At 40.5% G+C, this 27,870-nt stretch overlaps 1 protein-coding gene and 1 long non-coding RNA gene across 5 annotated transcripts in view; one reads left to right on the top strand and one right to left on the bottom strand.

Annotated features, from left to right (window-relative positions):
- The window catches only part of TSPAN9 (tetraspanin 9), a 175,971-nt gene extending 150,550 nt beyond the window's left edge, over positions 1–25,421 (top strand). For all 4 annotated transcript variants that reach the window (XM_064644787.1, XM_064644789.1, XM_064644788.1 and 1 more), the window contains 6 exons: positions 15,922–16,113; positions 17,790–17,864; positions 19,372–19,473; positions 20,069–20,200; positions 20,325–20,408; positions 21,370–25,421. In XM_064644787.1, the coding sequence (XP_064500857.1) occupies positions 15,922–16,113; positions 17,790–17,864; positions 19,372–19,473; positions 20,069–20,200; positions 20,325–20,408; positions 21,370–21,441 (657 nt within the window). In that variant the 3' untranslated portion in view covers positions 21,442–25,421. The remainder of the gene's footprint in view (positions 1–15,921; positions 16,114–17,789; positions 17,865–19,371; positions 19,474–20,068; positions 20,201–20,324; positions 20,409–21,369) is intronic.
- On the bottom strand, positions 1,875–6,953 carry LOC135409371 (uncharacterized). Its single transcript, XR_010428147.1, has 2 exons — positions 3,206–6,953; positions 1,875–2,273 (listed from the first exon to the last, which is right to left on the bottom strand). It is a non-coding gene; the product is annotated as an uncharacterized LOC135409371 (long non-coding RNA).
- Positions 25,422–27,870: the final 2,449 nt, after the last annotated feature.

Below are 27,870 nucleotides of genomic sequence, written 5' to 3'. Positions count from 1 at the left end.
TCTGAAACATTTTGTAATTAAGTGTGTCTTTTGCTGTTTTCATTGATTGCTGAAATGGTATTTTAAACTGCAGTCAGCTATGAAAGTGTTTTTAGGTAAAAGCACAAAGTAAACCAAAATAATTTTGAGTGCAAACCCATACTCTAGTGAGTATTTGTCAGTACAATTTGTAACTCTTGTCAACACAAAAATTAGGGGAAATTGTTTTATGCTACTGCCACTCATCCGGCAATCACCTTCTCTGCTGATGGCTGAATTTTGACTTGCAAAATAAAATGCACTTACTCCTATCAGTATGGCTGGTGTAAAAGCTCTGTTACTGTTCTGATCTGTGCAGAAGTGAATACAAACAAATCTGTCAGACAGTGGGATGGAACTGTCTTCTGTAGTCCCAGTACTTCCCAACTGTGACCCCTATAGTCTTGTCAGCATGTTCAAATGTAATGCTGTCAGAACAGCAGCTTTTGTCTTTAATGAGCTTGTGTGGTGGACGATGGAGAGGCTCATTGAAAGGGAAGGAAGGGTGAGGCTACAGCAGTCTCACTTAGTCTTCCTCACTTCTGGTAGTATGTTTTCTGAACCTAATCCAGCCCCAAAAATGAGAACATATGGGAAGTCTGTGGAGAACCTGCAGAAACCAAATGATTTTTTGTGTTACAGTGGGAATTGAGACCTGTAACTTTACTTTACAGATTGTACAGCAAGTTATTTTTATTTAAGGTATTTCTTAGATATTTTTGAGAGTGTAAATTACTGTTAGAATCTAGAATTTTCCAGTACATTTATATCCATTGCATTTGTGTTTTGGAAGACTAAAGTGCAACTGGACTCAAGTGGGAAGTACTTTTCTCTGCTTCACAACATGTTCAGTTAGATTGTAGAGGCACAGAAAACACACAGTGTCTGCCACCTGAAATATTTCATCCATTGGTCATGTTAGCAGACTGAACATGTAGTAGGGAAAGGACAATGTAAACCACAGGTAAGCCCGACACTCCTTGCACTTTTCCCTAGGTATCCGGGACATCAGGTGTCACTGTTAGATGTACTGCTTGCAGAGTGCCCTCATGTTAATATTTGAAGTTGTAACTTTTATTACTTGTGAATCCTTGTGGATTTGTCTTTGCTAACCCAATTTCCTCTCAATCTGGCATGTGGAAAAAAAAAAGATACATGAGCTTATCTTCTGCTTCTCATGTGGCCTTGTTTGTCTTGTAGTCACTTTCACCTTTTCTAGGACTGCTCCTTTTAGATTTACCTTCTCATTCATTTGAAATCACTGCATCACAAACTGTGCTGTGTCTTTTAGTAGCAGTGCCTGTCTGAAGACTAAATATGTACATATCATGAATACGCATTTGTTTGATACAGTAATTGCCAGAGCTATTAATCATTGCTGATATTTACAGTTGGTTGCCAGACATTCTTTTGTCCCAGTCTCATTTTCCAGCACTTCAGATACCAGGATAACATCACAGCTCCTATCTGGCAACAGTGACTTCTTTCCTCGCTTTTCTGATAGCAAGATTGTTTTGTCATGGTATATGAAAAAAATACCATAATGGTGATGAAACAGCCCCAAGTCTTTCTCACCCTGATGGTAGCTGGACCATGGAAGTTAATCAACACTGAGCAGGATCAGACGTGACCTCAGTACTCCCTTAACTAAACCATTCTGGCATCTGTTCCTCTGCAGGTTCTTCCTCTTACAGTGAGTTTGGCATGAAAATATTGTTAAAATATTCTAGTTATAAATTGGAGCACATCCTTTTTTTCTTGCTTCCACAATAAGTAGTCCTCAGTCTCCTTTCAGACAAGTCAGTGAAAGCTTTTAAAAGGTGTTTTCATGGAAGCAATGCAGGACTCAAAGACAGTTTGCAGTATGCATCTGTATTTGTTAAATGGTTGAGAAAGCACGCAGGATCACCCTTGAGGAGAAAAGGCAATGCAGAAAGAATCGTGCCTTGCAGAATATACCATCTAAGGAGTCTTTCTGCTGTGCCTTTTGCAACCGGACATGCCTGTCTCGTATTGGCCTTTTCAGCCACCAACGTGCTTGCAACAAACGTGGGTAGAGCCCTTCCCAAATCTTCATTCGCGAAGCCCAGCCATGATGATGATGATGTTAAATGGTCTAATGCCGCTGTCCTGTGTTTGCTTTGGGATAGCAAAGGTATTTGTCCACCTGTAACTGGCTGAATTTTCTTGTGAATTTTCACGCTTCTTCCTGAACCAGTGTGATTGCCTGTTTTTCATTTCCTTAAGACAGATCTCTGGATGGAAGGGAAAAGTGAGATTCAGTTAATTAATGAATCATCTGCCTACTCTGCTGCTTATAACTACCCTGACTGTAGCTCATGGCTGCTCTACTACCCCTTTTTATTTATCTGATCTGGCCCCTTTATAATAGCAATCCTTGTTAGTCTCTCTGAAGAGAATCAGGTTCAGCCTTATAGTATTTCCAGCAACCTGCAGGTGAAAGGTTTCACTTGCTTGAGGTTTTTTACATCTTGAAAAGTAACGAGATAGAGATGATTCAGGCAGTGATGGAACACATAAAATATTTTTAATTGAAGACCTCTTGACAGAGTATTTAACAATAAGTAGGAGGTGTTCCCAATCCACTGGGAGATGTTATTTGCCAGGTAGTAGCTTCAAAATAGAACATATTAATAGAAAGGGGTAGAATAACTTTAACTACTTCCAAAGAAATATTAAATCTGCACTGAATTAGTCAGTTTTAATACAATTTCTCTCTGGTAGATCTAATAGAGTTATTTTTTTTTCCTTAATGAATGCTGAGCAAAGGTGTTTCTATTATTATCATTGCTATTTCACTATTTATTTATTATTGCTATTTATTATCATTGCTATTCACAAAATTGTACTTCAATACCAAGAAGAGCAGACAGTGCAGAGGACAAAGAACTTGTTTTCCTGCCTTTGTTCCTGTTAGCTGTTGTATTTGAGTATTGGCGTCGTGCTTGTTCTACTGAAAGCTTAAGCAACACAAGGTCACTGGGAACTGGAAGCCGTGCTATTATCTGACATAAAGTAAGTAAAACTGAAAGTCAGTTTTACTCCTTTGTTATCAGTGGTGCCAGAAGAATTAAAGAGAGGAGTGAATCCTCTACAGTTTTGTGCTGTTTTAACAACAAATTGACTGAGAGTAGAATGCTTATAGTCCAGAAAGTACAAGGCTTACTTCACACTTATACAGTGATGGGTTTACAAATAACTTCTGTAGGAATATCCTTCACATTGATTCCTCACGCCTTTTCTCAGAAATGCCTCCAACATCTGAAAGAGAAGGGTACAAGTCAGTTTGCAGAATGTAGTTTAAGCCCCTTTTGAGCAGATGGAGAGCACTAAGTGTTTGAGACGCAGTGTTCTTGGTTGTAGCCTGTAATACATCTTCAAGAGAGTATCTTAGATCATGGTAACTTCTTTTGGGCTGTACAGGTCCTCAGTCCTTTTAGACAAATTTGGGTGAGGATTGCTGACTGTTGACGCACCACAAGTCCTTTGAACATCTGATTTTTTTTTTTTATTTTTTTTTGTTACTGCTGCATTTATTTGGTATTAAGAGATAGAGCAGAATTAAGCAGCTGTGGTTAAAATAAACAAAGAGGATAAAGAGGCTTCAGGAGAATTGGATCAGGAAAAAAGAGACAGATTAACAACATGTGACCAACAGAGGTGCCTAAATTTCATAAAGTTATGCCAGTGGATGCTAAATACTGTAAATGTTTGTTTGATGGTAGACTGACCAGAATCTAACTGTGCTCCTTGTTGGGCATAAAGTGTCCATGCATAAGTAGTAGGGGCTTCCGTCTCAGAAGAAAGTACTGCAGATGCATGCCCCTGCATTTGTGCAAATATATAACATATGAATTTACCATATAGTTTTAAACAGCCATACAGTTCTATTTTCAAAAGGCTTTAATGTAGTTGCCCAAAAATTAGAGCACTGAGGGGACTCAACTGATAATGATTACATTTGTTTTTCTCTCTACTAACAATGGAATAAAATATGGTTTCCCGTCTTGTCTGATACATTTCTCTTGTGGGTTTTGTATACAGGAATTTGGACTGTGATTTAGATGTGATGTTTGTTACTCTGGAAACTGTCTTGGTAAAACTGTCTGTTCCTGGTGACATCTATGAAAGTAGTTGAAAAGTCTCCTTCCAGCTTTCAAAGCCTTGAGTGCTGGTTTTGAGTCTGTGAATCAAATGGTTTTGGAAAGAGGTTTTAATAGTGAGGCAAACGAAAACATTTTTAGTAGCCAAATCATGGTTGCTAACATGTAAAAATCTTGTCTTTTGTTATGGTTGCACAGGGATTAAGGATTGTAGTAAAATATTCTCCAAATTTTCCAAGAATTAGAAGAACAAAATTCACTTCTCTTTCTGTTCTGCATGTTTAATGGGATTAAACAGCAACATGCACTTGCTTTTGCTATCAAACTCAGATATAAATGTTTCTATGGAGCAATGAATTCAGGAGATCTTTCTGTTCAGCTGGTTTTCAGATTGGATTTTCATCTCAAGTGAAATTAACTTTATGGTAACACACTGAAAAATGAAATAAAATAATTTAAAAATCATTGCACATTTCCATTTTGTAATTACTGTTATTACATAGGGAAAAGCCCTAAATTTACATCTCCTGACATGTAGTTTCAAAAAGTTTTGCACTAACAGGACAGCATTGTAATTTGCTGCCTGTTTTCAGTTTGAAGTCTCTAGATAGGGTCATTTGCAGGAATTAAAGAGAGACTGAGCTTAATCCCCAAATTTTGCATTTCAGAATATCTTTTCATATCTTTTCAGTTATGTGTGTTTAGGAAATAGGGCTTAATGCTCAGAAGTGCTTTGTTAGGCTGATGGATTCTCATTCATTATGATGAATTGCTTAGAGAATTTTTCAGCTCTTATCCCCTTGCTTACTAATGAGAAAAAGGTTTAATGTGAAGATTATGTATAATGCTTTGTTACTATATTTTAGATGAGCTATTATTGTCAGTCTGTTATCAAGGACAGCATAACTGCACATTCTAATGTATGCATAAGGTTAGTGTTTCTGTAGGAACCACAAGTCCTTTTTGGGCTTTATGAATTACATAGCCTTCACAAATTACATAGCCTTATGAATTATATGTTAAATATCCTTCCAATCAAGTTTCCACTGTGGAGTGACTGCATAATTCCTTCTTCTATATTAGTTATTCTCTGGATTTTATATATGTTGTCTTTGACATTTTGAACTCTCTGTGGTCTTTGATGTTTTTCCATCCAGCAGATGAGTAACTGGGGTCCTGCCAGTCCTTCTGATCTCGGGAGTCTCAGTATTTGATCTATAATTTTTAATTTTTTTTCTTTTTTTCTAATACTATTTCCAAGTTCTGCCTCCATTCTCCTTCCTGCCCTCTGAGTTTAACTGTCACTTAGATTGTAGTGCACATTCTAATCCTTCTTCATAAATCATCTCTGAATCCTCTTCGAATGTTCAGTCTTCTTTCTTGCCAACTGCACTTTGGGCACTATGTCTTATATACAAAAAGATTATAGTGCTGACATTGGGACAACTAAATTTGACCTTTCACAGCTTCAGGCAGAGACAGTTTTGTTGTTTTTTGCTTTGTTGCCTTTCTGCATGCCACTCAAAATAGCTGTGAAGTTTTGGAAGAAGAAATACTGCAGTCCAAAGCAATGTCTCATTAGCTTTGACACTTTGCTTCTTTATATCAACTTTTCCCAAAACATCTTGCAGAAAGTCTGTGTTTTGGAATATAATTCTGCAGGTGTGTGTTTCCTTTAAATTAATCCTTTGTTTCCTTTCTATTGCTACTTTTCTCCACACTTGTGTTTTAAATACTGACAATTTATCATCTTGAATTTCATGAACAAGCTGTTTACCCCCTCATAATTAATGACAATCATTAGCAAATCAGTGCTGTGCTTGTGTTGGACACAACCTTGAATAATGGAGGGGGCTTATTCCTTACCTGTTCAGGCAAACACTAGGTACTGGGCTAAAAAAAAGAGGGGGTATGTGTGCATAGTGGAGAATAGAGCTGCAATATAGTTATTAATTGATACCTGACAGCTTATCTCCTAATGAAATCATGGAATAGGTGTGGTAGGAAGGGACCTGTTCAGATCATCTAGTCTGCCACCCCTTGCTCGAGCAGAGTTGGCTAGAACAGGTTACCCTGTACAGTGTGTAGTCAGGTTTTGAATATCTCCACAAGTGGAGGCTCCGCAACCTTTCTAAAGTTGAGTTAAATCACATCGGCACCTCTCCCCTCATCCACCGAGCTAGTCACCTCATTGTAGAAGGCTACTGGGTTCCTTAGGCATGATTCCTCCTTTGTAAATCCATGGGGACTACTACATATCACCTTCTTGTCCCTCATGTATTTGGAAATGGTTGCTCCATTATTTTCCCAAGGATTTAGGTGAGACTGACTGGCATATGGTTCCCTAGATCTTCCTTCTTTAAGATAGGAGTGACATTTGTTTTCTTTCAATCTTTTCAGTAACCTCTCCCAATTGCTATGACATAACAAAAGTAACTGAGAGTGGCCTTGCAGTTACATCATCTGTGAGAAATTCCATCAACATGGAGAAGCACAGATGATAGCCCTTACACAAGTTACAGTGCCATGCTTTAGCCTGCAGTGCTGTTTCGAAGATGGCATCTTTGCTGATGTTATTTCAGCTGTGTGGTTTCCATCAGCCCCAGCTCCCACTTCCCTTAAAGTTCTGGGGGCCTCCCCAACTGTACAGTGAAGTTGAAGCTGGTGTTTTGTGGGAAGATGCAGAGGCCTCTCAGTCCCACTTGAAGTATTGGGCTCTTTGCCTGTGGCAGGCTTTGGACTGGGGCACCTTGGTGACCTCCTAGGAGGGGTCTGCAACCCTTGGACATCTTTCAACTTGTCTATGTCCATCATCCTTTTGGTGCCATTCTACCTTCTTGAAGTCTTACCCCAGCTCAGACTGCTTGTTCTGCAGTCTGCTAAATTGGGGGATCCCAACACAGCCTTTTACTTTTGTTTACATTTAACCTTGAATTATTTATTCCATTAGCTCTTATTAAAGAATGTTTTATGAATTTTATAACTGTTTTCAGCCAATCACAGAGCGGTGATATTAACAAAATGGCACCTCCCTGCCATAAAAGGGCAATGCCCTGTCAAAACAGTGGCCAAAACAAAGTAATGTTTCCTGTGTACGTATGTAGGCATACATATGACTCATAACTCTTTACTGGCTCCTTGTCATCCATCCCAAGGCAGAGTGCTGTGCATTTCCACTGCTCTCTCACATAAGGTGCAGTGTCCCCTCCTTGTCTTCCCAGCCTGATCTGCCTAAGGAGTGTTTTTATCCATCACAGCACTCCAGTGAAGTGAGTTATCCCACTATCTCTGTTATAGCCTTGTAACTGTGCTCAGATGCATGGTTCCTCCTTGTTGTTCACTGTGTTGTATGTGCTGGTGTACAGACATTGGAGAGAGACAAGTGTGCTGATTCTCCAGTGAGGGCAAGACAGCTCTCCCTGTAAGGTTTCCAAAGGTAATAGATTTTATGTGTTCATTAGAAATGACATGGTTGTTGAATTTTTCACAAATGAGGAAGAACATAGTAACTGAGGAAATTATAAAATCACAGAAATGTTCCTTGACAGGAATTTCTGCAAGTCATACCAAGTGGTACTGTTGCTAGTGCTAGGTCAGGTCAACCATGACTGCTTCTAGCAAAGCATTGCAAACCTTTGTGACTGGAGATTTTGACACCTCCTTGGTAACTTAAAGTGCTGTACTAATTTCTCAGTACTTCATGTGCACCATGAAGTATCCAAGTTGCCCTTCAAGTAAATAAAGAGGTTAAGCTGTTCTTGACAAACCAAGCAAACCCAGATATTACAACTTCCTTTTACAAAACATGTCCTTTATTGAAGACTCCAGTGTGACCAGGGAAGAGCATTCAAGCCAAAGCTTAAGGCTTCTACCTGCAAATTTACACATTCCAAAACCACAGATTGATAAAAGTGTCCGAATTTAATGCTCCTCAGGGTAGCTCTCCCTCTGCTAGTCCCACAAAAGATCACAGTCTCTGATAACCTCATTTCAGTTTTTCAGGACCATCCTAGGAGTACTCCTGGGGGAATGACTCTAAGAAGAGGATAACTGCTTTCTCTGGCAGATGAATTAAGGACATTCAGCATTTGCACAGATTCTAGTTCTGTAGCTTCTATTACTCCCAGGCTGTCATTACAGGTGTTACAGCACTAGACTCAAAGAAGAAATCAAAATGATTCCCTTGTCTTCCATCAATGTCCAGTTCATAGGAATCTTGTAGAGGAGTTTAAATTTGCTATATTGTTATGGCAGTAGCACTAAGTAGGTATTTTAAAGTATATTCACCTACTTCCATACTCCATTCTCATTTCCTAGTTTATGGCTGAAGAACTTCTCAGATTTTGATGTTCTTGCTAAATTTTGGATCATCCGTAGAAGATGATCTTGCTTTGCAAGAAACCTCTGAGATTGTCAGCTGTTAAACCCCAGTTTTGATTAATCCTGTGGATTATCTAGCCAGTGTGGGAAAATTTATCTGGTCTTACCTGAAAATCTCCTTTAAGCACCAGCCCTTTCCAGAGATGGATTAACCACCTAAATCCAGAGATGGCGATTGGCATCCAAAAACTTAATTTGCAGAAAGCATATCTCTGTTTTCTAATGTGTTTTGAAGTGGTAGAAACCATGTAGTTCTCATCTCTGCTCCTCTCAGAACGGTTATTCTGATCTGTAACTCAGAGAAGGATACTGCAAAAGCAAAAGGTGAGCACCTCTGCCTGATGGGAAATGATAGAATGACTCTTCTGCTGAGCTTTGAGTCTTCTTTCCTCTTTAAGTCACCCTCACACACCCCCTTTGATTAATATTCTGGTCTCAACAGAGCAGTTAATGCATTGTGATAGTTTGAAAAATCCCGTTAATTCTTGTCCCGTTAAGTCTGGACAACAAAGTTAATATCTTCCAGAACTGAGGTTAGTTAAGGTGCATTAAAATAAGACCAAAGATCGCTATGTCTTTTGAGACAGGATGGTGATTTTTTGAATGGTATCTCTTACTGGTTTGAATCTCTATACCAGGCTGCTTCCAAATGAAAGCACCAGATCCAAAATGCACAGAAGATGTGAATTCTTCCTTCTGATCTGAAGAGTCTTTGAATCAGGTTTTCAGTTGCTAAAGAAAATGATATCCATCTTTATATCTCATGGAAGTTTTCTTTAAAAATTCCTGCATGGTGCGAAAGAACAGCCTTTCAAACTGTTTTCCAAGATGTATCGCTTCTTGATTCCTTAGGAAACCTGTGAGCTCATTAAGATACCATAAATGAAGGAGAGGGGAAAATATTAAACCAAAACCCATGATCAAAGTAAGACTTTACTGCTTCATAAGGGCCACTGTCTTCCTTATCTCATCTGCACATTGACTGGTCTGAGAGTCAGTTGGAGAAAAGCTGGAAAATCTTTCTATCTTGAAAAGAAGAGCTAAGATAGGTAACCTTTATCTCGTAGAACTTACCAAACAGAAGGAAAATATTACTGGCAGCTTTTCCAAAGTGTTGCTGACACCAGCAGAAGGGAGGGGTTTAAGAGCCACCTGGACACTGAAAAACCTTTCTGTGCTAGGCTTTGGTGGTGCATTCTGCTTGTCCATGTGGCTTTTTCATTCTTGTCCTTTTGGTGCAGGTCATCTTTCTTTTTGTTTAAATAAAGGCCTGTTAAAGCCTAATTCAGAGTGTCTTTCTGTCACTGCAGTTGTCCTGAAATCAATTCCCAGCACTGACACTTGTTTTTTCAGTCATGATGTTAGTATTTCCTAGTAACAAACCTCCTGTGCTTATTGCCACTTATGGGGGCCATATTTAAGCTGTTCCGTGTATTTTTCATTGTATCATTTTTGCTTCAGGCAAGATTGCCTGTTTTAACACAGCACAGAAGAAGGTGGGGAGCTTTCTGTTATCTGTAACTGGGCCACAGACAGCCCAGGGCATGTTATTCGAAGTGGAGTACAGAGACACACGCTGCTTCTTTTTGTCCCTTGTGGTTGTCTCTCAGTGTTTGGTTTCTAAATGTCTCTGTTCTATTCCAAGTGCATTAAGAGGTCTCCTGGTGTTTAACCAGCACTAGGAAGTCTGATGGCAAGAATAAATCTTCCCTCCGCTCTTTCTCTCTCATACTTAGTTGTGCAGCTTTTCCATCACTCATTTTGTGCATGACATGGAAAAGTCAACAAGAATATGGCCTCATCCCTTTTCCTGATGCTGTTCAATGACTTCAAGAGCAAGTCTATCAATATAATTCTATTAATAAACCTTACCAGAATGACATTTCCTACCCCTTCTTTACCCCACCTTGTTTGCTGCTTGGTAGTTTTGCTGGATTCTGCATTCATTGTCTTACTCTGAGAAGCAGGAAATGTCATTATTTATGTATATGCTAAGAAACTACAAATGCTATTACCAATACATAAAATCATCTAGCCCTTACTGACAATTGTGACCACAATGCTTGATTCTTGTAATCACCTATGGCATAATTGATCAATTTACTTCTCAGTTATGTGAAGCAAAATATACTAAAAATGCTTGCTAGTAGTCCCCTTGTTCCTATTATTGGAAAAGACTGAAGAGACAGGCTGTTTGGTTTTCATACTGACCTCTGGAGTTCTGAATGTTTCATTCACATCCTGTCTAGTAATACTTCCCAGGCTAGCTAATCCTGTGCACAATCTCCTTCTGTACAATATGTCAGTGTTGGCATACCTCTGACCATCTGTGTTGCCCTTTCCTAGGTCTTATAAATTCTTCCTATATCTTCTTTTTGATAACGCAACTAAACCTGGATATGGTGCTGTATTGTCAAAGTTTGTATTGTATTAGTTCATGCAATGCTCAAAAATGTAGAATAAAATAAAAGAGCCCGTTTCCCACTCTGGTGATAGCATTTGTCAGGGAAAGACTTGTTTTGGAGTTTCTCTCTCTCTGAGTTTATCTGGACTTCTCATTTCTCTTGAGGCATTTGAGATTCTTATTGTTTCCTAGAATGTTGTAATTTTTCTGGGCACAGTGATGATGACAGATAGATGTTGAGGTATTGAAAAGAATTCAGATTTTGATCAGTGAAATAGCAAAGTGTGGGAGATCCTGTGAGGAAAGTTGGTGTTCCTTTTGTTTGCTTTTAAGCCCAAAATATATGTACCATAGCTTGGCTAAATTACTCAGTAAGTAAAAGTGACTGACTTTATGATAGTGTTCTGTGGTGACATAAACACCAGGGGAAGGAGAGATTTGAGAGTTGCCTGGAGGATGATGATTTCTAATCATGAGAGGGAAACAAGCCAACATTTTTTGAGAAGAAAAATCTAGTGAAATTTATTATGCTGTTGAACCATTTCTCTAGGGAAAGAATGTCAGTGCCATCACTCTCACACAATTAAATACCAAGCAGCATATATTATTTCATTATATGGTGAAAAAGGAATTAATAAGATGACTTGATATATTTTTTCTCCTTTCACTCTCCAGGATTCAGTTGTTCCGAATAGAAAGAGGTGGATCCTGTGAGAATAAGAAGCAGTCAGAACATTTTTTATAGTGTTCATGTAGTATAAAAAATGAGAATGGTATAGAATAAACTGTCAGAGAAAGGTAGTTTATTGCTAGAATGCTAGCTAGCTTTGGTTGGTATGGTGTATGCAATTAAGTCCCATGTCAGTAGCATTTGTCATGGGACCTGAGGTTTAAAGCATAAATTTTAGCATCAACAGTACTGCTACTCTGTAGAAAGACAGGGAGAAAAACAGAGAAGAAAGTGCAAAAATCAAGGAGCTGTGGAGAGGAGAAATACTAAATTTGTCTTAAACTCTTAGAGCTATTTGGTATGGGATGACCCCTTGTGGAAGTTTTTAGGATGCCATGTCTTTTATTAAATCTCTTGCAAGTCTTTCTGACTTTTTACTCTCTTCAGTCATTGTAGATAATCCTGCTTGCATATATCAGCCTTCGTCTTTAATAGCCCCTCCATCACCTGATTTTTTATGTAATCTGAACTTTCAGTGTAACTTAAGGGTGGAGAAATCTTACTTTGGGAGGTAGAAAGTCTGTGAAAAGGAGAATTTAGCTTGGAAATCAGGCGTGGTGAGAACATGATCAGCGCAGATACTGTGGTGTAGTTGTAGTACTGCACTACATAAGTGTTTTTACAAAGCTCTGGATGATACTGTAATCACATCCTGCTTTGGCATGCTACCCAATCACTACAGAAGTTGGAAAGGAAAGTTGTCTTCCGTGGGACATTAGAATTGCAGGAAAAAATAACAAATGTCGATATGTCTGCAGCCTCAGCTGATGTACAAATTCATTTTGCGTTGTAAAGGACTGTCCTCCCAGCATGTTCATATGTCTGGCATTCAAGTTGCATCCCCACAGTGGTCTGCCTAGGGACAGCACCAGACCTTTGTTGCAAACATTTCACATCAAGTATTGAAGACTTCTTAATAAGGCATTGTGGAAAGGTGAAGGTGCAGGTGACTGGTCTTCTGCCAAAAAGCAAAGTGTTTTGCTCCTGAGTTTACCAAAATACTGATGTGGCTACCACAAGCAAGTGAAGGTATGATCTGCCCTGTATGGAAGCGTATATAGAAGGCCTCCTGAACTGAGACCCTGTCAAAGGCACAGAAGCCATCTGTCTGTTTTTCTGCCCTGCAGCTTTGATTCTTCTTCTGCTCTTGGTCCTTCTTTTTAGTCTTCATGTCCATCCCATGGAGCACCAGTGGGCCCATCACTTTTCTGATTTCCTACACTTGAAGGTAGCTCTCCCCTCATCTAAGTGATTAGCTGCTTCTGACTTTGTCTAATTAAACATAAATGTGAGCCTTGTAATTTCCTAGCTACCTTTCTCTTCTAGACTCAATCTCAGTCGAGACTGTGCTGCAGAATTTTTTCAAATATAAAGAGATGCTGGTAGGGGCTTCTTTCTTCTATCTCTGTTGCTGCTATCTCATAATTGGCATTAGATCCCAAGATGTGACTCTTCATGGGCTGATCTTTCTATTGATCACATTTGTCCTTTACTTGCCCTTCCTCTGTAAGCCTTTTGCCCTGATCTTGCTCTTACCACCACCTTGTTTATCTGCAATGATCTATTGCTTTTGGCCCGATGGTTCCAGAATTCACTGCACTCTTTCAAAACACTTGAGCTAGGACTGTGATTTCTGAGCCTAACAGAGTCTGAAAGTCCAAGGAATACATTTGTGAATGACCTTCAAAGTCTGAATTCAGGTTCTGATGGAAAGTTACACTGAACAATTTCAGGCTTTGGTAGAAACTTCTTTGGAAACCTTTCAAGTCTCATCCATGGGGTATTATGAAATCATTGATTGAAGTGCCATCAGCTAATGGCAATGGCAGCCCTGGAAGCTTAGAAGTGCCATTTAATATCTTAAATGAATGTTGTGTGGTGAGAGCTGCTTCTGACCTCCTGAACCTTTAAGGTCTCAGCCTAAGCAACTGCCTGCAGTTCTCATCTAACGGCGAAAACAGCTGAGCCATAGAGTAGATTCCTGAGTGGGCTTGAGGCACCAAAACTGCAGCAGTTCAAGGACAGAGCAGATGAAATTTAAAGCAGGAGCAGTAGGGTGGCTGGTTCCACAAACTGCAGACAGTTTAAACCTGTAGCAATACCTATTGGGTCCTGCAGCAGAATACAATCACGACCCTTCTGTTTAGTATCCCCCCCCCAGCTTTTTACTGCTCTTAAGTTCACACTGACCTTGCTGACATACCATGGAAGGCAATGTGAAATCAATTCAAAACTATTAATCGGAGAGGACAGATTTGAGGGAAGAGATGAAAGTCCTATAGCCCTCCCCTGCCACACGTGTGTGTGTATGTTTTGTACCAGTCTTAGCACAGGGATAATAGGTGTTTGACTTTTTTCTGCTACACACACTCATATTGCAGCTGCATACAGGTCTGTTATAGGAAGCAGATGTGGTGACGTTTATCCTCACCCAGTGATGCAAAGCTCCCCAACTCACTCTGAAGAATTACTGTGTGTTGAGTTTTGGAAGCAGAGGTGCTTCCCACTCTCCTTACAAGAATGCTGAAAATTTCCTCTATTATTCAATGCATGTTCTTGTGAGCTTTAGACACTTGTGCGGTTTTCCTCCAGATTGCTAAACTAAAGCTTAAGTGCAAAGGGATGTGGAAATTACCACCAACACAATATAGTTACTCTCCATCTCTCATTTTCTTTTTCTACCTACACAACACTATATTTTTGTGCTTGGTACATTGAGAGATGCTTTACTCTGCCTTCCTTGGGAATGCCTGTGAGCATCTTGCATAAGGACTACTCCTGGTCCCAATTTTTCACTGAACTGATGAATCTCCCTAGATGCAAAGCAGTTTCAAAAGCTTCAAGCAAACTAGGAAGAGGGCTCAGAGGGGACAAAAGGGTCACAAGGGAAGTAAAAGAAATTAGTATGTATATGATTATAAAAATATAAGCTTATCTCAAAGATAAGGTGATGTGATTGCAAGAAGATACTATTCTAGTTCTTCTTCCATGTTCTGTGAAGCAGCAAAACCAAAAGAAGCCAGCTGTACCCGGAACTATCAGCCCTGCTGGTAAAGTCACCTCAGACAGATATTTGCCTGCAATGACAGGTCTTCATCATGCCAGATTTGTGCTCATCACAAGGAAGGATTGAAGCCTGGTTTAGTGAAGGAGCTATTCTCTGATGTTCACTTTCCTGTTTGAGTAAAAGTATGCAAGCACGATGGGGTAAACTGGGTGTGGGGAACCTGCTAGATGACAAGAACTCATGTTCCACTGCTGACAGGTGAACACCAGCAGCTTTGGGATATTACTGTTAGTAATGATTAGGTGCAGTTTTGTTTTTCCCATACAGTGGTCCAAGTAAATTGGAGCAGAAATACTCTGAGTTGGGGGTGGTGGGTTGCACTTTGATCCCCTTGTCACTTGAAGATGATGTGAATTTCACCTCTGACCTTGGCAAAGGCTAGAATTGGTGGGAAACTAATAGTACTGTTGAGTAGTTCACAGATTTAATGAAAGTACAACTAACTCCTACATCAGATTTCACTGCACAGTGATCACAGGTCAGATGGGAAGTTGTATAACAGCCATGAGCTAACTTTGAGCTAGTACTAAAAGATGGCCAGCTTAAGGCCCCCCATAATGCAATACTTGGCCCTTGTTCTGAAGACCTGCCCCATGACTTAAGATGGGAAACCTTATTTTCTTAACCAGACATCATACTATTAAAAGTGAGAAACAAAGTGAAGTTGATTTTATGGTTTTTAGCAGCTATGCATTTCCTTCAGGTTCTTTTACTGATGGAGAGTAGCAAAAGTTGAACTTCCTCTAGAAAATGAATGTAGAAATATGATTTTTTTGACGTCGAACACAGGCAAACAACACTAAAGCTATGAAAACTCATACTAAAACCCAACATGGCTACTGGGACTGGGCATTTTATGACAAATATTTATTGAAATGATGCTATTGTTTAAAATTGCATTGGGTTTTGCTGTTGGGAGATCAATGAATAGCTCTAGTTTCATGTGCTAAGTCTTTAAAAAGAGAATTCTGCCATCCAGTGGCTTTCAAATAGAATTATAAGTATAGGCGACATGACCAAGTCTAAGTAAGAACATTTAATTTCACTTTGTTTCTGCACCAAGCCAGTGAAAGCATTACTGCAGAACACTTATCTGAGAATTTACCTGTGAAATTCTTTCTTTTCAGAGTTGCTGAGAAAGGAGACGGTGACAATTTTTTTTAATGCTTACACCTTTCTTTTGTTTCTCTCTTTGCAGTTATGTGGCTGTGGTCTGCTGGGTGTGGGCATCTGGCTGTCGGTGTCGCAAGGAAACTTCGCCACATTTTCTCCTAGCTTTCCATCACTTTCAGCTGCCAACCTAGTCATTGCCATTGGCACAGTGATCATGGTGACTGGCTTTCTGGGCTGTCTAGGTGCTATCAAGGAAAACAAGTGCCTCCTGTTGAGCGTAAGACATCAATGCTCCTTTTCACTAAGGAAGTGATTGTTGCTTTGTTATGATTTTATTTGAATGATCAGTGCAAAATAGCCTTGTGACTCACTGTAATATTGCCCTTGGCTTTCAATCCTCTGTATGCTTGCAGTATGACTTCCCACAGCTTTGATCACAGTGATATCAATGGTGTATTAGCAAATGTATCCTTGTCACTATGTGCCCTAATGTATTAGATAGCACAGAAAATTACTATCAGCTACCTCTAGTTAAACATGAACTGTAGGATCAACCTGGATAGCCCTTCTAGAAATGCCTGTTGGAAAGATGGACTGAAAAAATCATAAGCACGGAGGGGCTCAAAACCTCTCATTACTATTTTCTACATTTCCCTTACCTAAGGGCAGAGGGTGGTGGAAACCATTTGACCGAAAGTTAAGAAGTCCAGGTCTCTGCCAGGCCTTATCAATTAAAAAAAAAAAAAAAAAAAAAGAAAAAGTCTGATCCTTGCCAGTTGCTGTTCAGCACTGAAGCACAGAGGTTTGGATCCCTTCTCAGAACACACAGTGTGGACCACTCCTCTTGCATAAACCCAGGAGGGCTCATCATGCTTCTCCCCACCCCAAGGAGAAAGGTAATGTGGCAGAAGGTGAGAGGAGGGCTTTCAAGCAGACAGCTTCCCATTCGGTCACACCTTATGAATACAGATGCTGTGATGTTCAGGAGCAAGTTTTCCTTGTGCAAAAGTCTCCCTTATAGGATGTTGGGGAACAGCTGGGCAGCATTCCTTAAACCACCTCAGAGAGTTAAACTGGAGGGAAAATGTGCACCTGGTTTTTGCTGTCTGATTTCTTGGATTGCATGTTGTACAGCTAGGAGTGCAAAGAGAGAATAGTAATGAGGTCCACGTCATTCATCCACAGACTGCAACACCAAACACCAGCTTTTTTTTTTTTTTTTAAGAGTATTTATATTCTTACAAGGTTCTGCAAAAGTCTGTTTATACTACCATGACTATCATGAGTTTCCAACTGGAGAGCTAGCTGTACTACATACTGCTTCTCCCCATGTTTGGGCAGCTGGTGCCATGCCTATCTGACAGTCTGCTAGGGCATAAAGGCATGGGTAAAAAAAAGCATAGTGGGCATGAAAAGTAGTGAGAAACTACTAGAAGTCACACTTGGGGTGCCCCTGCAGACAGACATTTCAGATACAGAGAGTTGGGAATGGAAGGCCTGAGTAATAATATAATGACTATTCCACAGTCAGATGTGGTTAAAGCCCACCTGCCAGGGAATCACTGCTGAGGCACATGACATTGATCTTTAAGGTAAGGGGTTTATCATCTGTCCTGTAGTCTGTATGAAGGAAAGAGGGCTGTGTGCTGTGACAGCAATCAAAAGGAGCAAGACAAAAGCATGGCTGAAACCTGCAAACTGGTAATGGGCCAAAACCTAAGATTTTGAGAATGCTACACCGTGAATTTCCTCACTGATGGCAAGGCCCTCAGAAATTTTAGTGGCAGTATAGTATCAATATGCCTGAATAGTTTGAAATCAAACTTGCATGGTTTTGGCAGTGCAGGAAAGGTTTAGAGGACAAGGCCCATAGTCTTCATAGTTTCTAGAAGCCCCAGCTTTGCACTCTGTTTGGCAAGTGTGTATACACTGTTTGTTTTTGCTTTGTTCTAGTTTTTCATCGTTTTGCTGATAATTCTCCTGGCAGAGCTGATATTACTCATTTTGTTCTTTGTTTATATGGACAAGGTAAGTAAATATGCCACATAGATTAATTATCTGTACTAGCATGTAAACCAGGTTCAGTTTGTTTTCGTTTGATAAAAGTATGTGGATTCTCCTTGATCTTCACTTTGGTGAAGGTTTCACCTTGAAACCTTGGCTGTTTTCTGCACGCTGCTTCTGAAGAGGGGGGAGGAGGTGATGAGGAGAGCAAGCAGAAGAGAAATCCCTGACATAAAACTGTGGTCCAAGGCCTCCCTTTTAATTTTCTTTTAAAATCTTAGATAGCCTTCAACATAGCTGTTTGATGTCTGCAAGGAGCTGATCATCTTGTGGACCTGAGTTGTGGGAGGTCCTACTTAAAACCTAGTTAGCTTCTTAGGGCCAACTCTTGGAACAGGATTGGAGGAGAGAGGCATGGGATATTCACAGGTTATTCCAGATGCCACCAGTTGTCACTTGACTGGGCAGTCCCAGAGAATTTGGTAAGGGTGCAAAATGGATCAGGAGGCAGCTTCTCGTAAAGCTCATCTGTTGTAATCTGCTATCTCATCGAGACCAAGTGAAGTAGGCACAACTGGCTGGCCCCTTGGATATGTAAAACTGGAAAAGTGCCTGAGGAACTGGAGAACTCTGCTAAACACAGGGCAGAACCTTGCAGTATGAGCATGTCCAGACTTATTTTAAAACAGCTCCACCAGATCTTTATCTCTTCTCAGGTTGTCATTTTAATGCCTGCTACTTCAGGGAGCTAAGGTGAACTTCTGATTTTGACTGGGATGTCAAAGAGGGATTAAAGAGATCTTATAATATAGTTGACCTTTATGCCAGGACCATAATCCTTTCTCTGCTGCCAGCTCACTAGTGTCAGAGGCAAGGTGCATTCTTACCTGCATCTGGGACTCCGAGCTCAGACTGAAATTTATACAAGAAATGAGACATCTCAGATCTCTCATTAAGCATTCCAACTTTATCCTCTAGGAAAAGAAGCACACAGTTGAAAATCATAAATCCTAAAAGTCTGTTCCCACAAGGAGAACAACAATGTCTTTTTTCAATTGATTTTGTACTGACTATTTACTATAGCCTGCCTGAACTCAGAACCCATACAAAGATAACTCTGTTAGAGTTGGAAGGCCAGAACTCTGGCCTTAAAGTAGGCCATAGGTTAAAGGCAGGAGAGGCTGCTGTGGGGTGTTGACAACAGCTATCTCTGGCAAGGTTACAGTAAGCTCAGCAGATTTATGCTGTTGATGTTCAGTTAGTTTGAATCAGATGATGATTACAGGATGGACTCTTGGCAGAGGTCTCCTATCTCAAGAGAATTAATCCAGTATTTTGCAATCTCAGGGAGAGACTAGGCCTTGGCAGGTGCTTAAAAGTCCCACTGACTTGTGAGAGTCTTGAAGCTTTTCTACCTGCGTTAAGTTTGTGGTGAGAGAAGTTAAGAGACAGATGTTCTATATGTGTGTCTATACCATTTGGTCCTTTCCTCTGAATAGCATTAACTTTCTCTATCTTTTACATGGTGCAGGTCAGTGAGAGCGCAAAGAAGGATTTGAAGGAAGGAATGAAGCTATACAATTCAGAAAATAATGTTGGACTGAAAAATGCATGGAATATCATTCAAGCAGAGGTAATATATTTTCTCAATTAAAAAAAAAATAATTTGTTCATGAAGCCTGCTGCAGTCTGTTAAGTGTGGCCTCCATGCCAAGTCTAAAAGATGGCTAATGCACATTTTGGTTTCTGATTTTGCACTCCAGAACATCCAGGGTGTATTATGAAACCCAAGATCAAAGTGTACTCTGTAAGGTGAAAGATGCTCACCTGTCTGAGATTCTCTGTGCCTATCACAGGCATAGAGATGATCTGAAGGAGCAGAGAGGCAACAAAACCTGCATAGGTGGAACTGAAGCTTTGGCAGGCTTTTGCTGTTAGCAGTTGAGGGCAGATTACCTTATGTTTTGATGTTTGGGCTCACGTCTCTGTGACAAGAAGATTAACGTACCTTGGACATGGAACCATTTATTTTCTTTGATTTTGGTTTTTCTTTGTGTTTTTAAGTATTTGCATTTAGAGGTCAGCGACCACAGAAGACTTTAAAACTACAAAAGTGTTGTGGCAACCCTTTGGAAAATACAGAGTGGTTTAGTGGAAGTACAAGTTTGTGGTTGTGTGTGATTCACAAATTGTGCTACTTAATTTATTAATGCTTTACTTTTGCACAGATGAAATGCTGTGGTGTGAATGACTTTACGGATTGGTACCCAGTCCTGGGAGAAAACGTTGTTCCAGACCGATGTTGTACAGAAAACTCCCAAGACTGTGGAAGGAATTCTACTGAATTAGTCTGGAAAACGGTAAGGCTCACTTTGCCCAGGTAAGGGCAATCTTAGGTAGGGGTGGGAAGGAACAAAATAGAGGGAATGCACATGAAAGAAAATGTGACCTTGGGGTTTCAATTTTCATCTTTCATCATTTCAGGGATGTTATGAGAGAGTTATGACCTGGTTTGATGACAATAAGCATGTCCTTGGTTCAATTGGGATGTGCATCCTCATAATGCAGGTAATACTGGTATAATGTTTGTCATGTGTGATGGCTTTGATTTGCTGTCAGCATTCTTGATTCTGCTGTGTGAAAAGTGATGCTCAACTGCTTGAGTTGGAATATTATTTCAATAATGTCAGATTTGTTTTATGAGTTCATATAAGGCCATCTGCTCAGAAAGGAAGCAGGTCAGCAGTGAGTCCTGCAAAGAAGACATGCTGCAGTGGGGTTTTGCCTCCACTTGTGTTTTGACTTTAGAGTACTTCTTTGCAGTTCACATATTTAGCCATTTGTTATGCTGTCCCTTAGGGAACTGGTTGTTTTTTAATTTTGGAAGCAAGTTCTAGAAATTCCCAAAATGAATCAAGTCATGGCCACTCAACATGTTTTAAAAAAGAAATGCAGAAGTATCATAATAATCCATTAAAGTTTTGGAGTTCCTGTTCTAGGGATGTGGTCACAGCACTAAGCCGACCAGAGTTCAAGAAACATTTGGACAATGTTCTCAGGTACATGGTGTGATTTTTGAGGTTGTCCTGTGCAGGGCCAAGAGCTGGACTCAATGATCCTTGTGGGTCCCTTCCAACTCATGGTATTCTCTGATGCTATCACTCCTGTACTTTTGGGAGATGATACCTGGATCTGACATTTTCAGTCACAGTTACCTGGCTAAACAAGCACAAGTTGTTGGGTCAAAGGGAAGAGTGACTCTTATGTACTGATTCTGAAAAATTGTTGCACATATGACAAAGAGCCCTGAGAGCTTTTTGCCTCCATCTGTGCTCTGACAGATACAACCCTGGACATTACTGTGTGCCTGAACAACATACATTCAAGTTTACTGCTCAGTGTTGAAGCTTGAGAAATATGGCTAGTGTAGAATGACTGTTAAAACTACAGCTGGGCCATGAACACAGGTCAGCAGTGCAGTTTTGGAAGCCTTCCTGTATTAAAGCCCTTACTGTTTGTTTTCCTTCAGATTCTTGGCATGGCCTTCTCCATGACACTCTTCCAGCAGATTCACAGGACTGGCAAAAAATATGATGCCTAAAGCCTCTGAAACATTATCACATCAACCCTTCTGTCTCATCATAAAAATGAACACAAGGAATGACCACAAGGAGCATCACACTTAGCCCTGCTGAGGAAATCCGTCCCATTGACTGATCCACTTTGTTACTTGTTCAGTTATTATCACAATTTATTTGACTCTTTTTTTTTTCTGTTTCACATTTGCCATTTATTTGCCAAAGAGGGGGAACCCCCCCCAAACAAATGGATTTTCTACACGAAATCATAGATCTGCTCTAAGAATGTTTCTTAACTTAAGAAAATGTTTTGCTCTACTAATCCATGCTATATGTGCAAAAATTACATGTGTTCGACTTCAAGTGAGAATTCTTCAAAGTCTTCCATTAAGTTTTCAACCCTTATATCCAATTTACTGGAAGACTCGGAAAAGCCACTCTAACTGAGAGTCCTAGGAATTGGAGCTGCTTTGCTTTGCAGCTTCTTGTACCTTATGGTGTATACTTTTTTATTATAATAATGATGATGATTATTATTATGATGGATATAGCTTAGAATTTAGTTGCCTGACTTATAACTTCTTACTGGTTTTGGTTTTACACATTTATTGTACATTAATTTGAGAACCACTGTGCGATCTCCAGAGGACATGTTTTTCAAATTTGACAGTTGGTGCAGGCAAAGACACAACTTTTCTCAAGTCCATGGGGAGGCATCGTCTACCTTTATCAGGGCATTGATGCCCTTACTGTAACAAAGGTGTTCCTTTAAAATCAGAGACTCTTTCCTCAGATGGGATGCAAAGCCTTCCCATTGGACCAGATGATGAGCTTCCTACTTCTATGAGGCAAAGTTTCAATGCCTTTACTCACCCAAAGCAGTGCCTGGCTGCTTTGATGTCATGCTACTTTGAAAGCTAAAAGCACTGACTAAGCAAGTTATTGCTAGCACAAAGGAGAGAGACTGCAGTCTGACCTACTGGCAGCAGACTTCACAGATTGTGTTGTCTTTTTCAAAAAGTTTGCCTAAGGCATGGCATGCTGCTGGATGTGAAGGAAGGGGATGGCAATTTGATGGCAACATTGGCATGCCATGCCCTTCATTGTAGGGGTTTCCTTAAGCCAAAGACAGTTGTCTCCCTGAGGTAGAAAAGGTGGTTTGATTAAAGGTGACCAGATGGTGCAGGAAAGGGGCAATTTCCAAAACAGCACTCAGAGATGATTTGTGTTGTCACACCTTCAGTACAGAATTGATTCTTGCTGATGGATTGCCAAGTCCATCCCTTGGGGTAGTTTACTCAATGCATATTTTTACCAACATTCCCGTTAGAAAACTTGAACATATATTTCTCTACTTTAAATGCTTCTTCATTGCAAGGAACCCCATTTACCCTTTGTTCCAGGTTTTTGCTATTTTGTGAAGGAAAAGGGAAAGGCTCAGGCATTGGAGGATGTTCTGACTAAATTTCAGTCAGGGCTTGACTCAGCTCTGAAAGAAACATAGCTGTTTACATTAGCAGCTGTCAGAATCAACCTTCACAGGTTACCTTATCCAGTGTCACTCGAAGAAGGGGTACTGACATATATGTAAGATGGGGTTCACTATGACAGTATTGGGCTGAGTTTCAGAATCTGTTGAGGATGGAGATATCGTGCCTTTCAGAGCCATGCCATGTCAAACTACTCCTCTGGTAAACAAAATTCTCCTAACGTCCAATCTGAATATTTATACTTTAAGCTCTAAAAAGATACAATTTTCATTGTATCATTTAGCCTATCTTTTCCTTGTGGGCTGAAATAGCTGTTGAGCCACTTTATATCTGAGAGGTTTTAGTCCCCTCTTTATATTCCTAGTAAGTCCTGCATGCATCTGTACATCTGGCAGCAACAGTGTTTTGTCTGACTTATGTGTCACTTTTTTCAGTTCCTATGAAATCAGTGTGACAGGAAGGAGTGTGAATGTGTGGGTGACAGAGATGAATTTGGGTGTTGCAGTGAAGAAAGTTACTATTTTTAGAGCACAGTCCTTGCCCATATGAGCACAATGCCCAAAGTTTCGCAGGGCTCTTTTTTCCCACTGAAGCAGACAAGGCCATATGGGTTCACCTATTTCACTTGGATAGCCTTTCAAGGAGTTGGGGAAGAAGCAGAGGGAAAGCACAGAAACTGAATCCAGTTTTACTTCCATTTCCAACAAAAATTGGGACCAGGAGCATCTGAGCCTCACTGGAGATGGCTGTTCCACATTGAAGAAGGGGCTCTGATGCCCAGTGTATTTGCTGCTACATGTAAGACTGTATCCAAAGTTGCTAAGATGCGTTCCCATTTTTGCAAGAAAAGACAGGATGATTTTCATCTGATGGCTCCACTGCATTCTCCCTTTGGGCAGAAGTGCTTAGCTTTCTCTAGCTTTCTCTGGTGCTTAAAAAGAGCAGGGTGCAGGGTTGAGCAGGAGCTTCATCTCTGTCCTTTGGGGTCACACAGTGGTACTTGCCACATCTTAAATTTTAATCTGCAGTCAGTTTTTGTACAAAAATGGTAAAATATATTAGTGAAAGTAATAAGGAAATAAAAAATGTTTATGAGTAACTCAGAGATGAAATGTGTAGTTGCAAACTCAGCTACTTTGCCTTCCATCCAAACTTATTTTTCTAGAATGCTTCATTCCATTTCATGATCTAGCAGCACAGATCCTGAAATCTTTTTTTAATGACTACTTTTGGCATTTTAAGCACAGTATTAAGTGAGATAGTTACATGAGCTTCATGTATTCATCTCTATGAAGCCACCTACAGGAGAGGAGTCAAAAGCAGGACTGATTTGTGTCTCTAGCTGAGTCTCTGATGTGGGAAGTGATGACAGACATCCTCAAAGGAGCAAAAAAGTAATACCATTTTCCAGGCAGCAAAAAACAACTCTGGAAAGTGTGAGGCTGCATCAGTCAGTTTGTCAGAGAAGGCACAAATTATCCTGTAAACTGGTCAAAGGGAGCTTTGGCTCATGTATGTATGCACTTTTTTTGCTTATGCTGGTAGGTGGCTATCTGTGTGTTTTCCCCAAATGTCACTCTGATTATTTAACTATAAGTTTTTAGCATGTTTTTAAATAAAAACTGATACTGAGTAAAAGTATCTTTAATATACACAAATATTGATTTGTATAAATGCATACCTCTCTGTATCTCTAATTCATGAAAGCACAGTTCAAGTCTGTGAAAGTGCTATTTCTCTGAGTGTTCCTTCAGACTGTAGCATACCTGCTGTCTTACTGTCCTTCGTGCTTGGAAGCTGCAATAGAACTTAAGCAGAGACAAAACAGGAGAACTGCCTGAAGAACCTCTACTTGAAAGCTGATGAAGTGTTAGCAGTGAATTCTGTTCCCTTCTGGACGTACCGAGGCTGTTAGTTACAGGAAGCCCAGGTGGAAGGTGCTCAAAAAAAGTGCCCATAGCATGTAAGATGTTAAAAACAATGACATAAATGTCTTCAAGATGACAGAAGATACCTTGGGTGTGTCATGCATTGAGTTCCTGGACTATGGTCGCTTTAGGCCAACTCTCCTATCCTGTGTCAACCCCCCCATTTGTATGCATGTAATACAAACTCACACACAGGAGGGGTGCAAACAGGGGGCAGCCAAACTGATCCTCGAGGTCTTTCTTGGGCAACTAGTGGTCACACATAGAAAAGGTCAAGGGGAAAAGGGTGGTTTCCCATCAGATGGTTCTTGGGAGCAGCATGGAATAGCCCACACATAATTCTGATGTAACTTCTTTCCACAGAGTTGAGCAGCTTCATCCTGTAGCTGGCATGGGGAAACCTGGAGATGTCTGGCTGTGGGCTAGCCATCTGTTGTGCAGTAGATAGTAGACACTAAGAAACAACATGCCATTCCCACCGGGTGATGTTTGCACCAGTGTTTCTTCTATGCAATACCTACTTTCGCCTTTATATAAAAGATTTTTACTAGGATGATATAAAAATAAAGCATTTTTTCAAAGGTGCCTCTTTGAGCTTGTTTGTCTCCTAACCCCACCACCAAAACCAAAAAGGGAAAAAAAATTCCAAACGGTGACTGACAGAGATCTACTCCAGCTCCACTGCACTTGAAATCCAGTGTTCTTGAAACTGTTGCATCTCTGAAAAAATTCCCCTCCTCCACCCTGCCCCAGTCCTCTCTCATCCTTCAAAACAATACTCTAATAGAACAGAAATAAGTGTGAAAAGTACCCAAAAATGGGAAAATGATTTTGAGAGCCTGTTAATAAAGGAAAGAGATTGCAAGTCTCCCAGAGAATATAGAATAGCTGAAGAGAGGACAAAGTAGTAGAGAGCTTGAAAGACATCCAGAGGACACTGAGAAGTCTCAGACAAAATGTGAAAACTGATTAACACTCAGACAGAGAAAAACTGCAGAATAGCCTTCCAAATGTCAGGAAAGTAGAAGATGGCCTGAAAAATCACCAGATGAAACTGCGGAGCCAAGCAGAAGGGAACAAAGCAACAGAGGGTCTGAAAGAGATTTAGAGTATAAATTAGCCTCAGGGAAGGGAAGAAAGCCTGTAAGTGCTCAAGGAAACAAAATATAGCAATGTCAAATTGGCCAAGAAAGAAATAGATAAGGCAAAGAATCCCTCAGAGAATACAGAAGAGGCTCAGTGATAACAAGAAAGTCTCAGAACTATGACAGGAGTCCCGGAGTACTCAGTAGTACCAAGGATGGCCTCAAGAGAAGACCAAGAAAAAGAAGGAACTAGTAGAAAGCCTGAAAGAACTATGATAAACACACAAGAGACCCTGATAATAACAAGAAAGTATCAGAGATTCTGCAAGTGCACTGGAAGTGTATATCTGCATCTGCTAAGAGAGGAGAGAGGCTAAAAGAGCAACAGCAAAATAGCCTTGGAGAAGGGAAGTAACAAGCAGGAAGGCTGAAAAAATCCCAGGAGAAAGAAGGGTAGTTGCTGAGATGCCATGAACCTTGAAGGGAAACTAAAACAGCTGTAGAAAACCCAGTCTAACGACAGAAAGGGAGGCTGAGGTGAGTGAGATACAAAACAAGCAGAAGGACTTAAAGTGCTCCAAAGTCATCTCAGTGAGAGGAAGGAAGAAACTGAAAAGCAGCCATAGCAGCTTTGAAGAGTCTAGGGAAGAAGTGGAGAGGTTGAGAAAGTCCCAGAGAACAGAGAAGCCTTGCAGAGCTTGAGAGACTAGAAAAGAGCCTGAAAGAACCTCAGAGAAGACAGAGTAGGCTCAGAGAAGTTAAGAAAATAGCAGAAAACCTATAAATGTGAAGGATAACAAAGATTAGCTTCAGAAAGGTGGAAAAAAGTAGGCCAGAAAGAGACCCAGAGATCAGAGTAGCCTTGGAGAGGTGAAAAAGTACAACAGAAAGAATGCTGAGAGAGCAGAGAGTGGCCTCACAGAGATGAAGAAAGAAGCAGATGTTAAAAGGAGAGCACATGGTACCACTGGAGGGCCATGGAAGTATGAAAAAGACTAGAAGAATCCCAGTGCATGCAGAGTATGCTTAGGGCAAGCCCTCCTAGCTAGGCTGGAAAGCCTGTTTGAAAACATGCTCTTGCCCTTGTTCCTCAAAGCAGGGGTCCACTCTCATGAAAGCCAAAGCTCTACCTGCAACATTGGCTGTGCAGTCAGGTGTTAACCCATAGGTTGGGGGCCCTCCTGCCCAAGCCTTGCCTTTCCACTGGCAGGACCAAGGAGAACAGCACCTGGGCTCCAGTGCCCTGTAGCCACCCTTGGTTTATTAAGGTCTCCCTTGACAATATCCTTGGTGCACACATGGATGAGCAGGCCAGGGGAACAGGCCAAAGTCTGGACATGCCTTAGTGCTCTCTGCAACAGTCTCAGGTCTAATTTCCCTCAATCAACAGGTCACATGAGGTAGCAAACAAACTCAGTAGATGCCTCTGTATCCTGTAGAAGGAAGTTTCCAACCACTGTCACAGTGCTGGCTCAAGTGTGGTTCAGATTCATCTGGCTGTGATGCATTCCTTGGCAATTCACAGCACCTGTGTTGTCCTAGGGTAAACAGTGGTGTGGTGAGTGACTGCATTAGAGCAGATGCTGGGATGCATGTATGTGCACGCATTTGAGTATGGGAATGTCCTATAGCTTTGTGGAAGCATGAAGAGACTCTGGAGGTTTTCTTTTCTCACTTTGTAGCAGGTTGACCCTCACCCACAGCTAAGCACCACACGATATCTCACTCACTCCTCTCACAAAACCACAGTAGGATGGGGAGAGCAAAAGCGAGAAAACTCATGGGTTGAGATATATATAGTTTAGTAAGTGAAGGAAAAAGTGATGCAAAAGCAGAGTGATGTCCAGACCCAGTCTCTGAGCAATGGCTACCTCCCCAAAATCTCTCTCTCCTCAATTTCTGTTACTGTAAATGATGTTATAGAGCATACAATATTATTTGGGTCAGCT

Source organism: Pseudopipra pipra, chromosome 2, assembly GCF_036250125.1.
Source record: "Pseudopipra pipra isolate bDixPip1 chromosome 2, bDixPip1.hap1, whole genome shotgun sequence".
Lineage (NCBI taxonomy): Eukaryota > Metazoa > Chordata > Aves > Passeriformes > Pipridae > Pseudopipra > Pseudopipra pipra.
The sequence above is the reverse complement of the archived record's forward strand: the minus strand, read 5'-3'. Positions and strand labels throughout refer to the sequence as shown.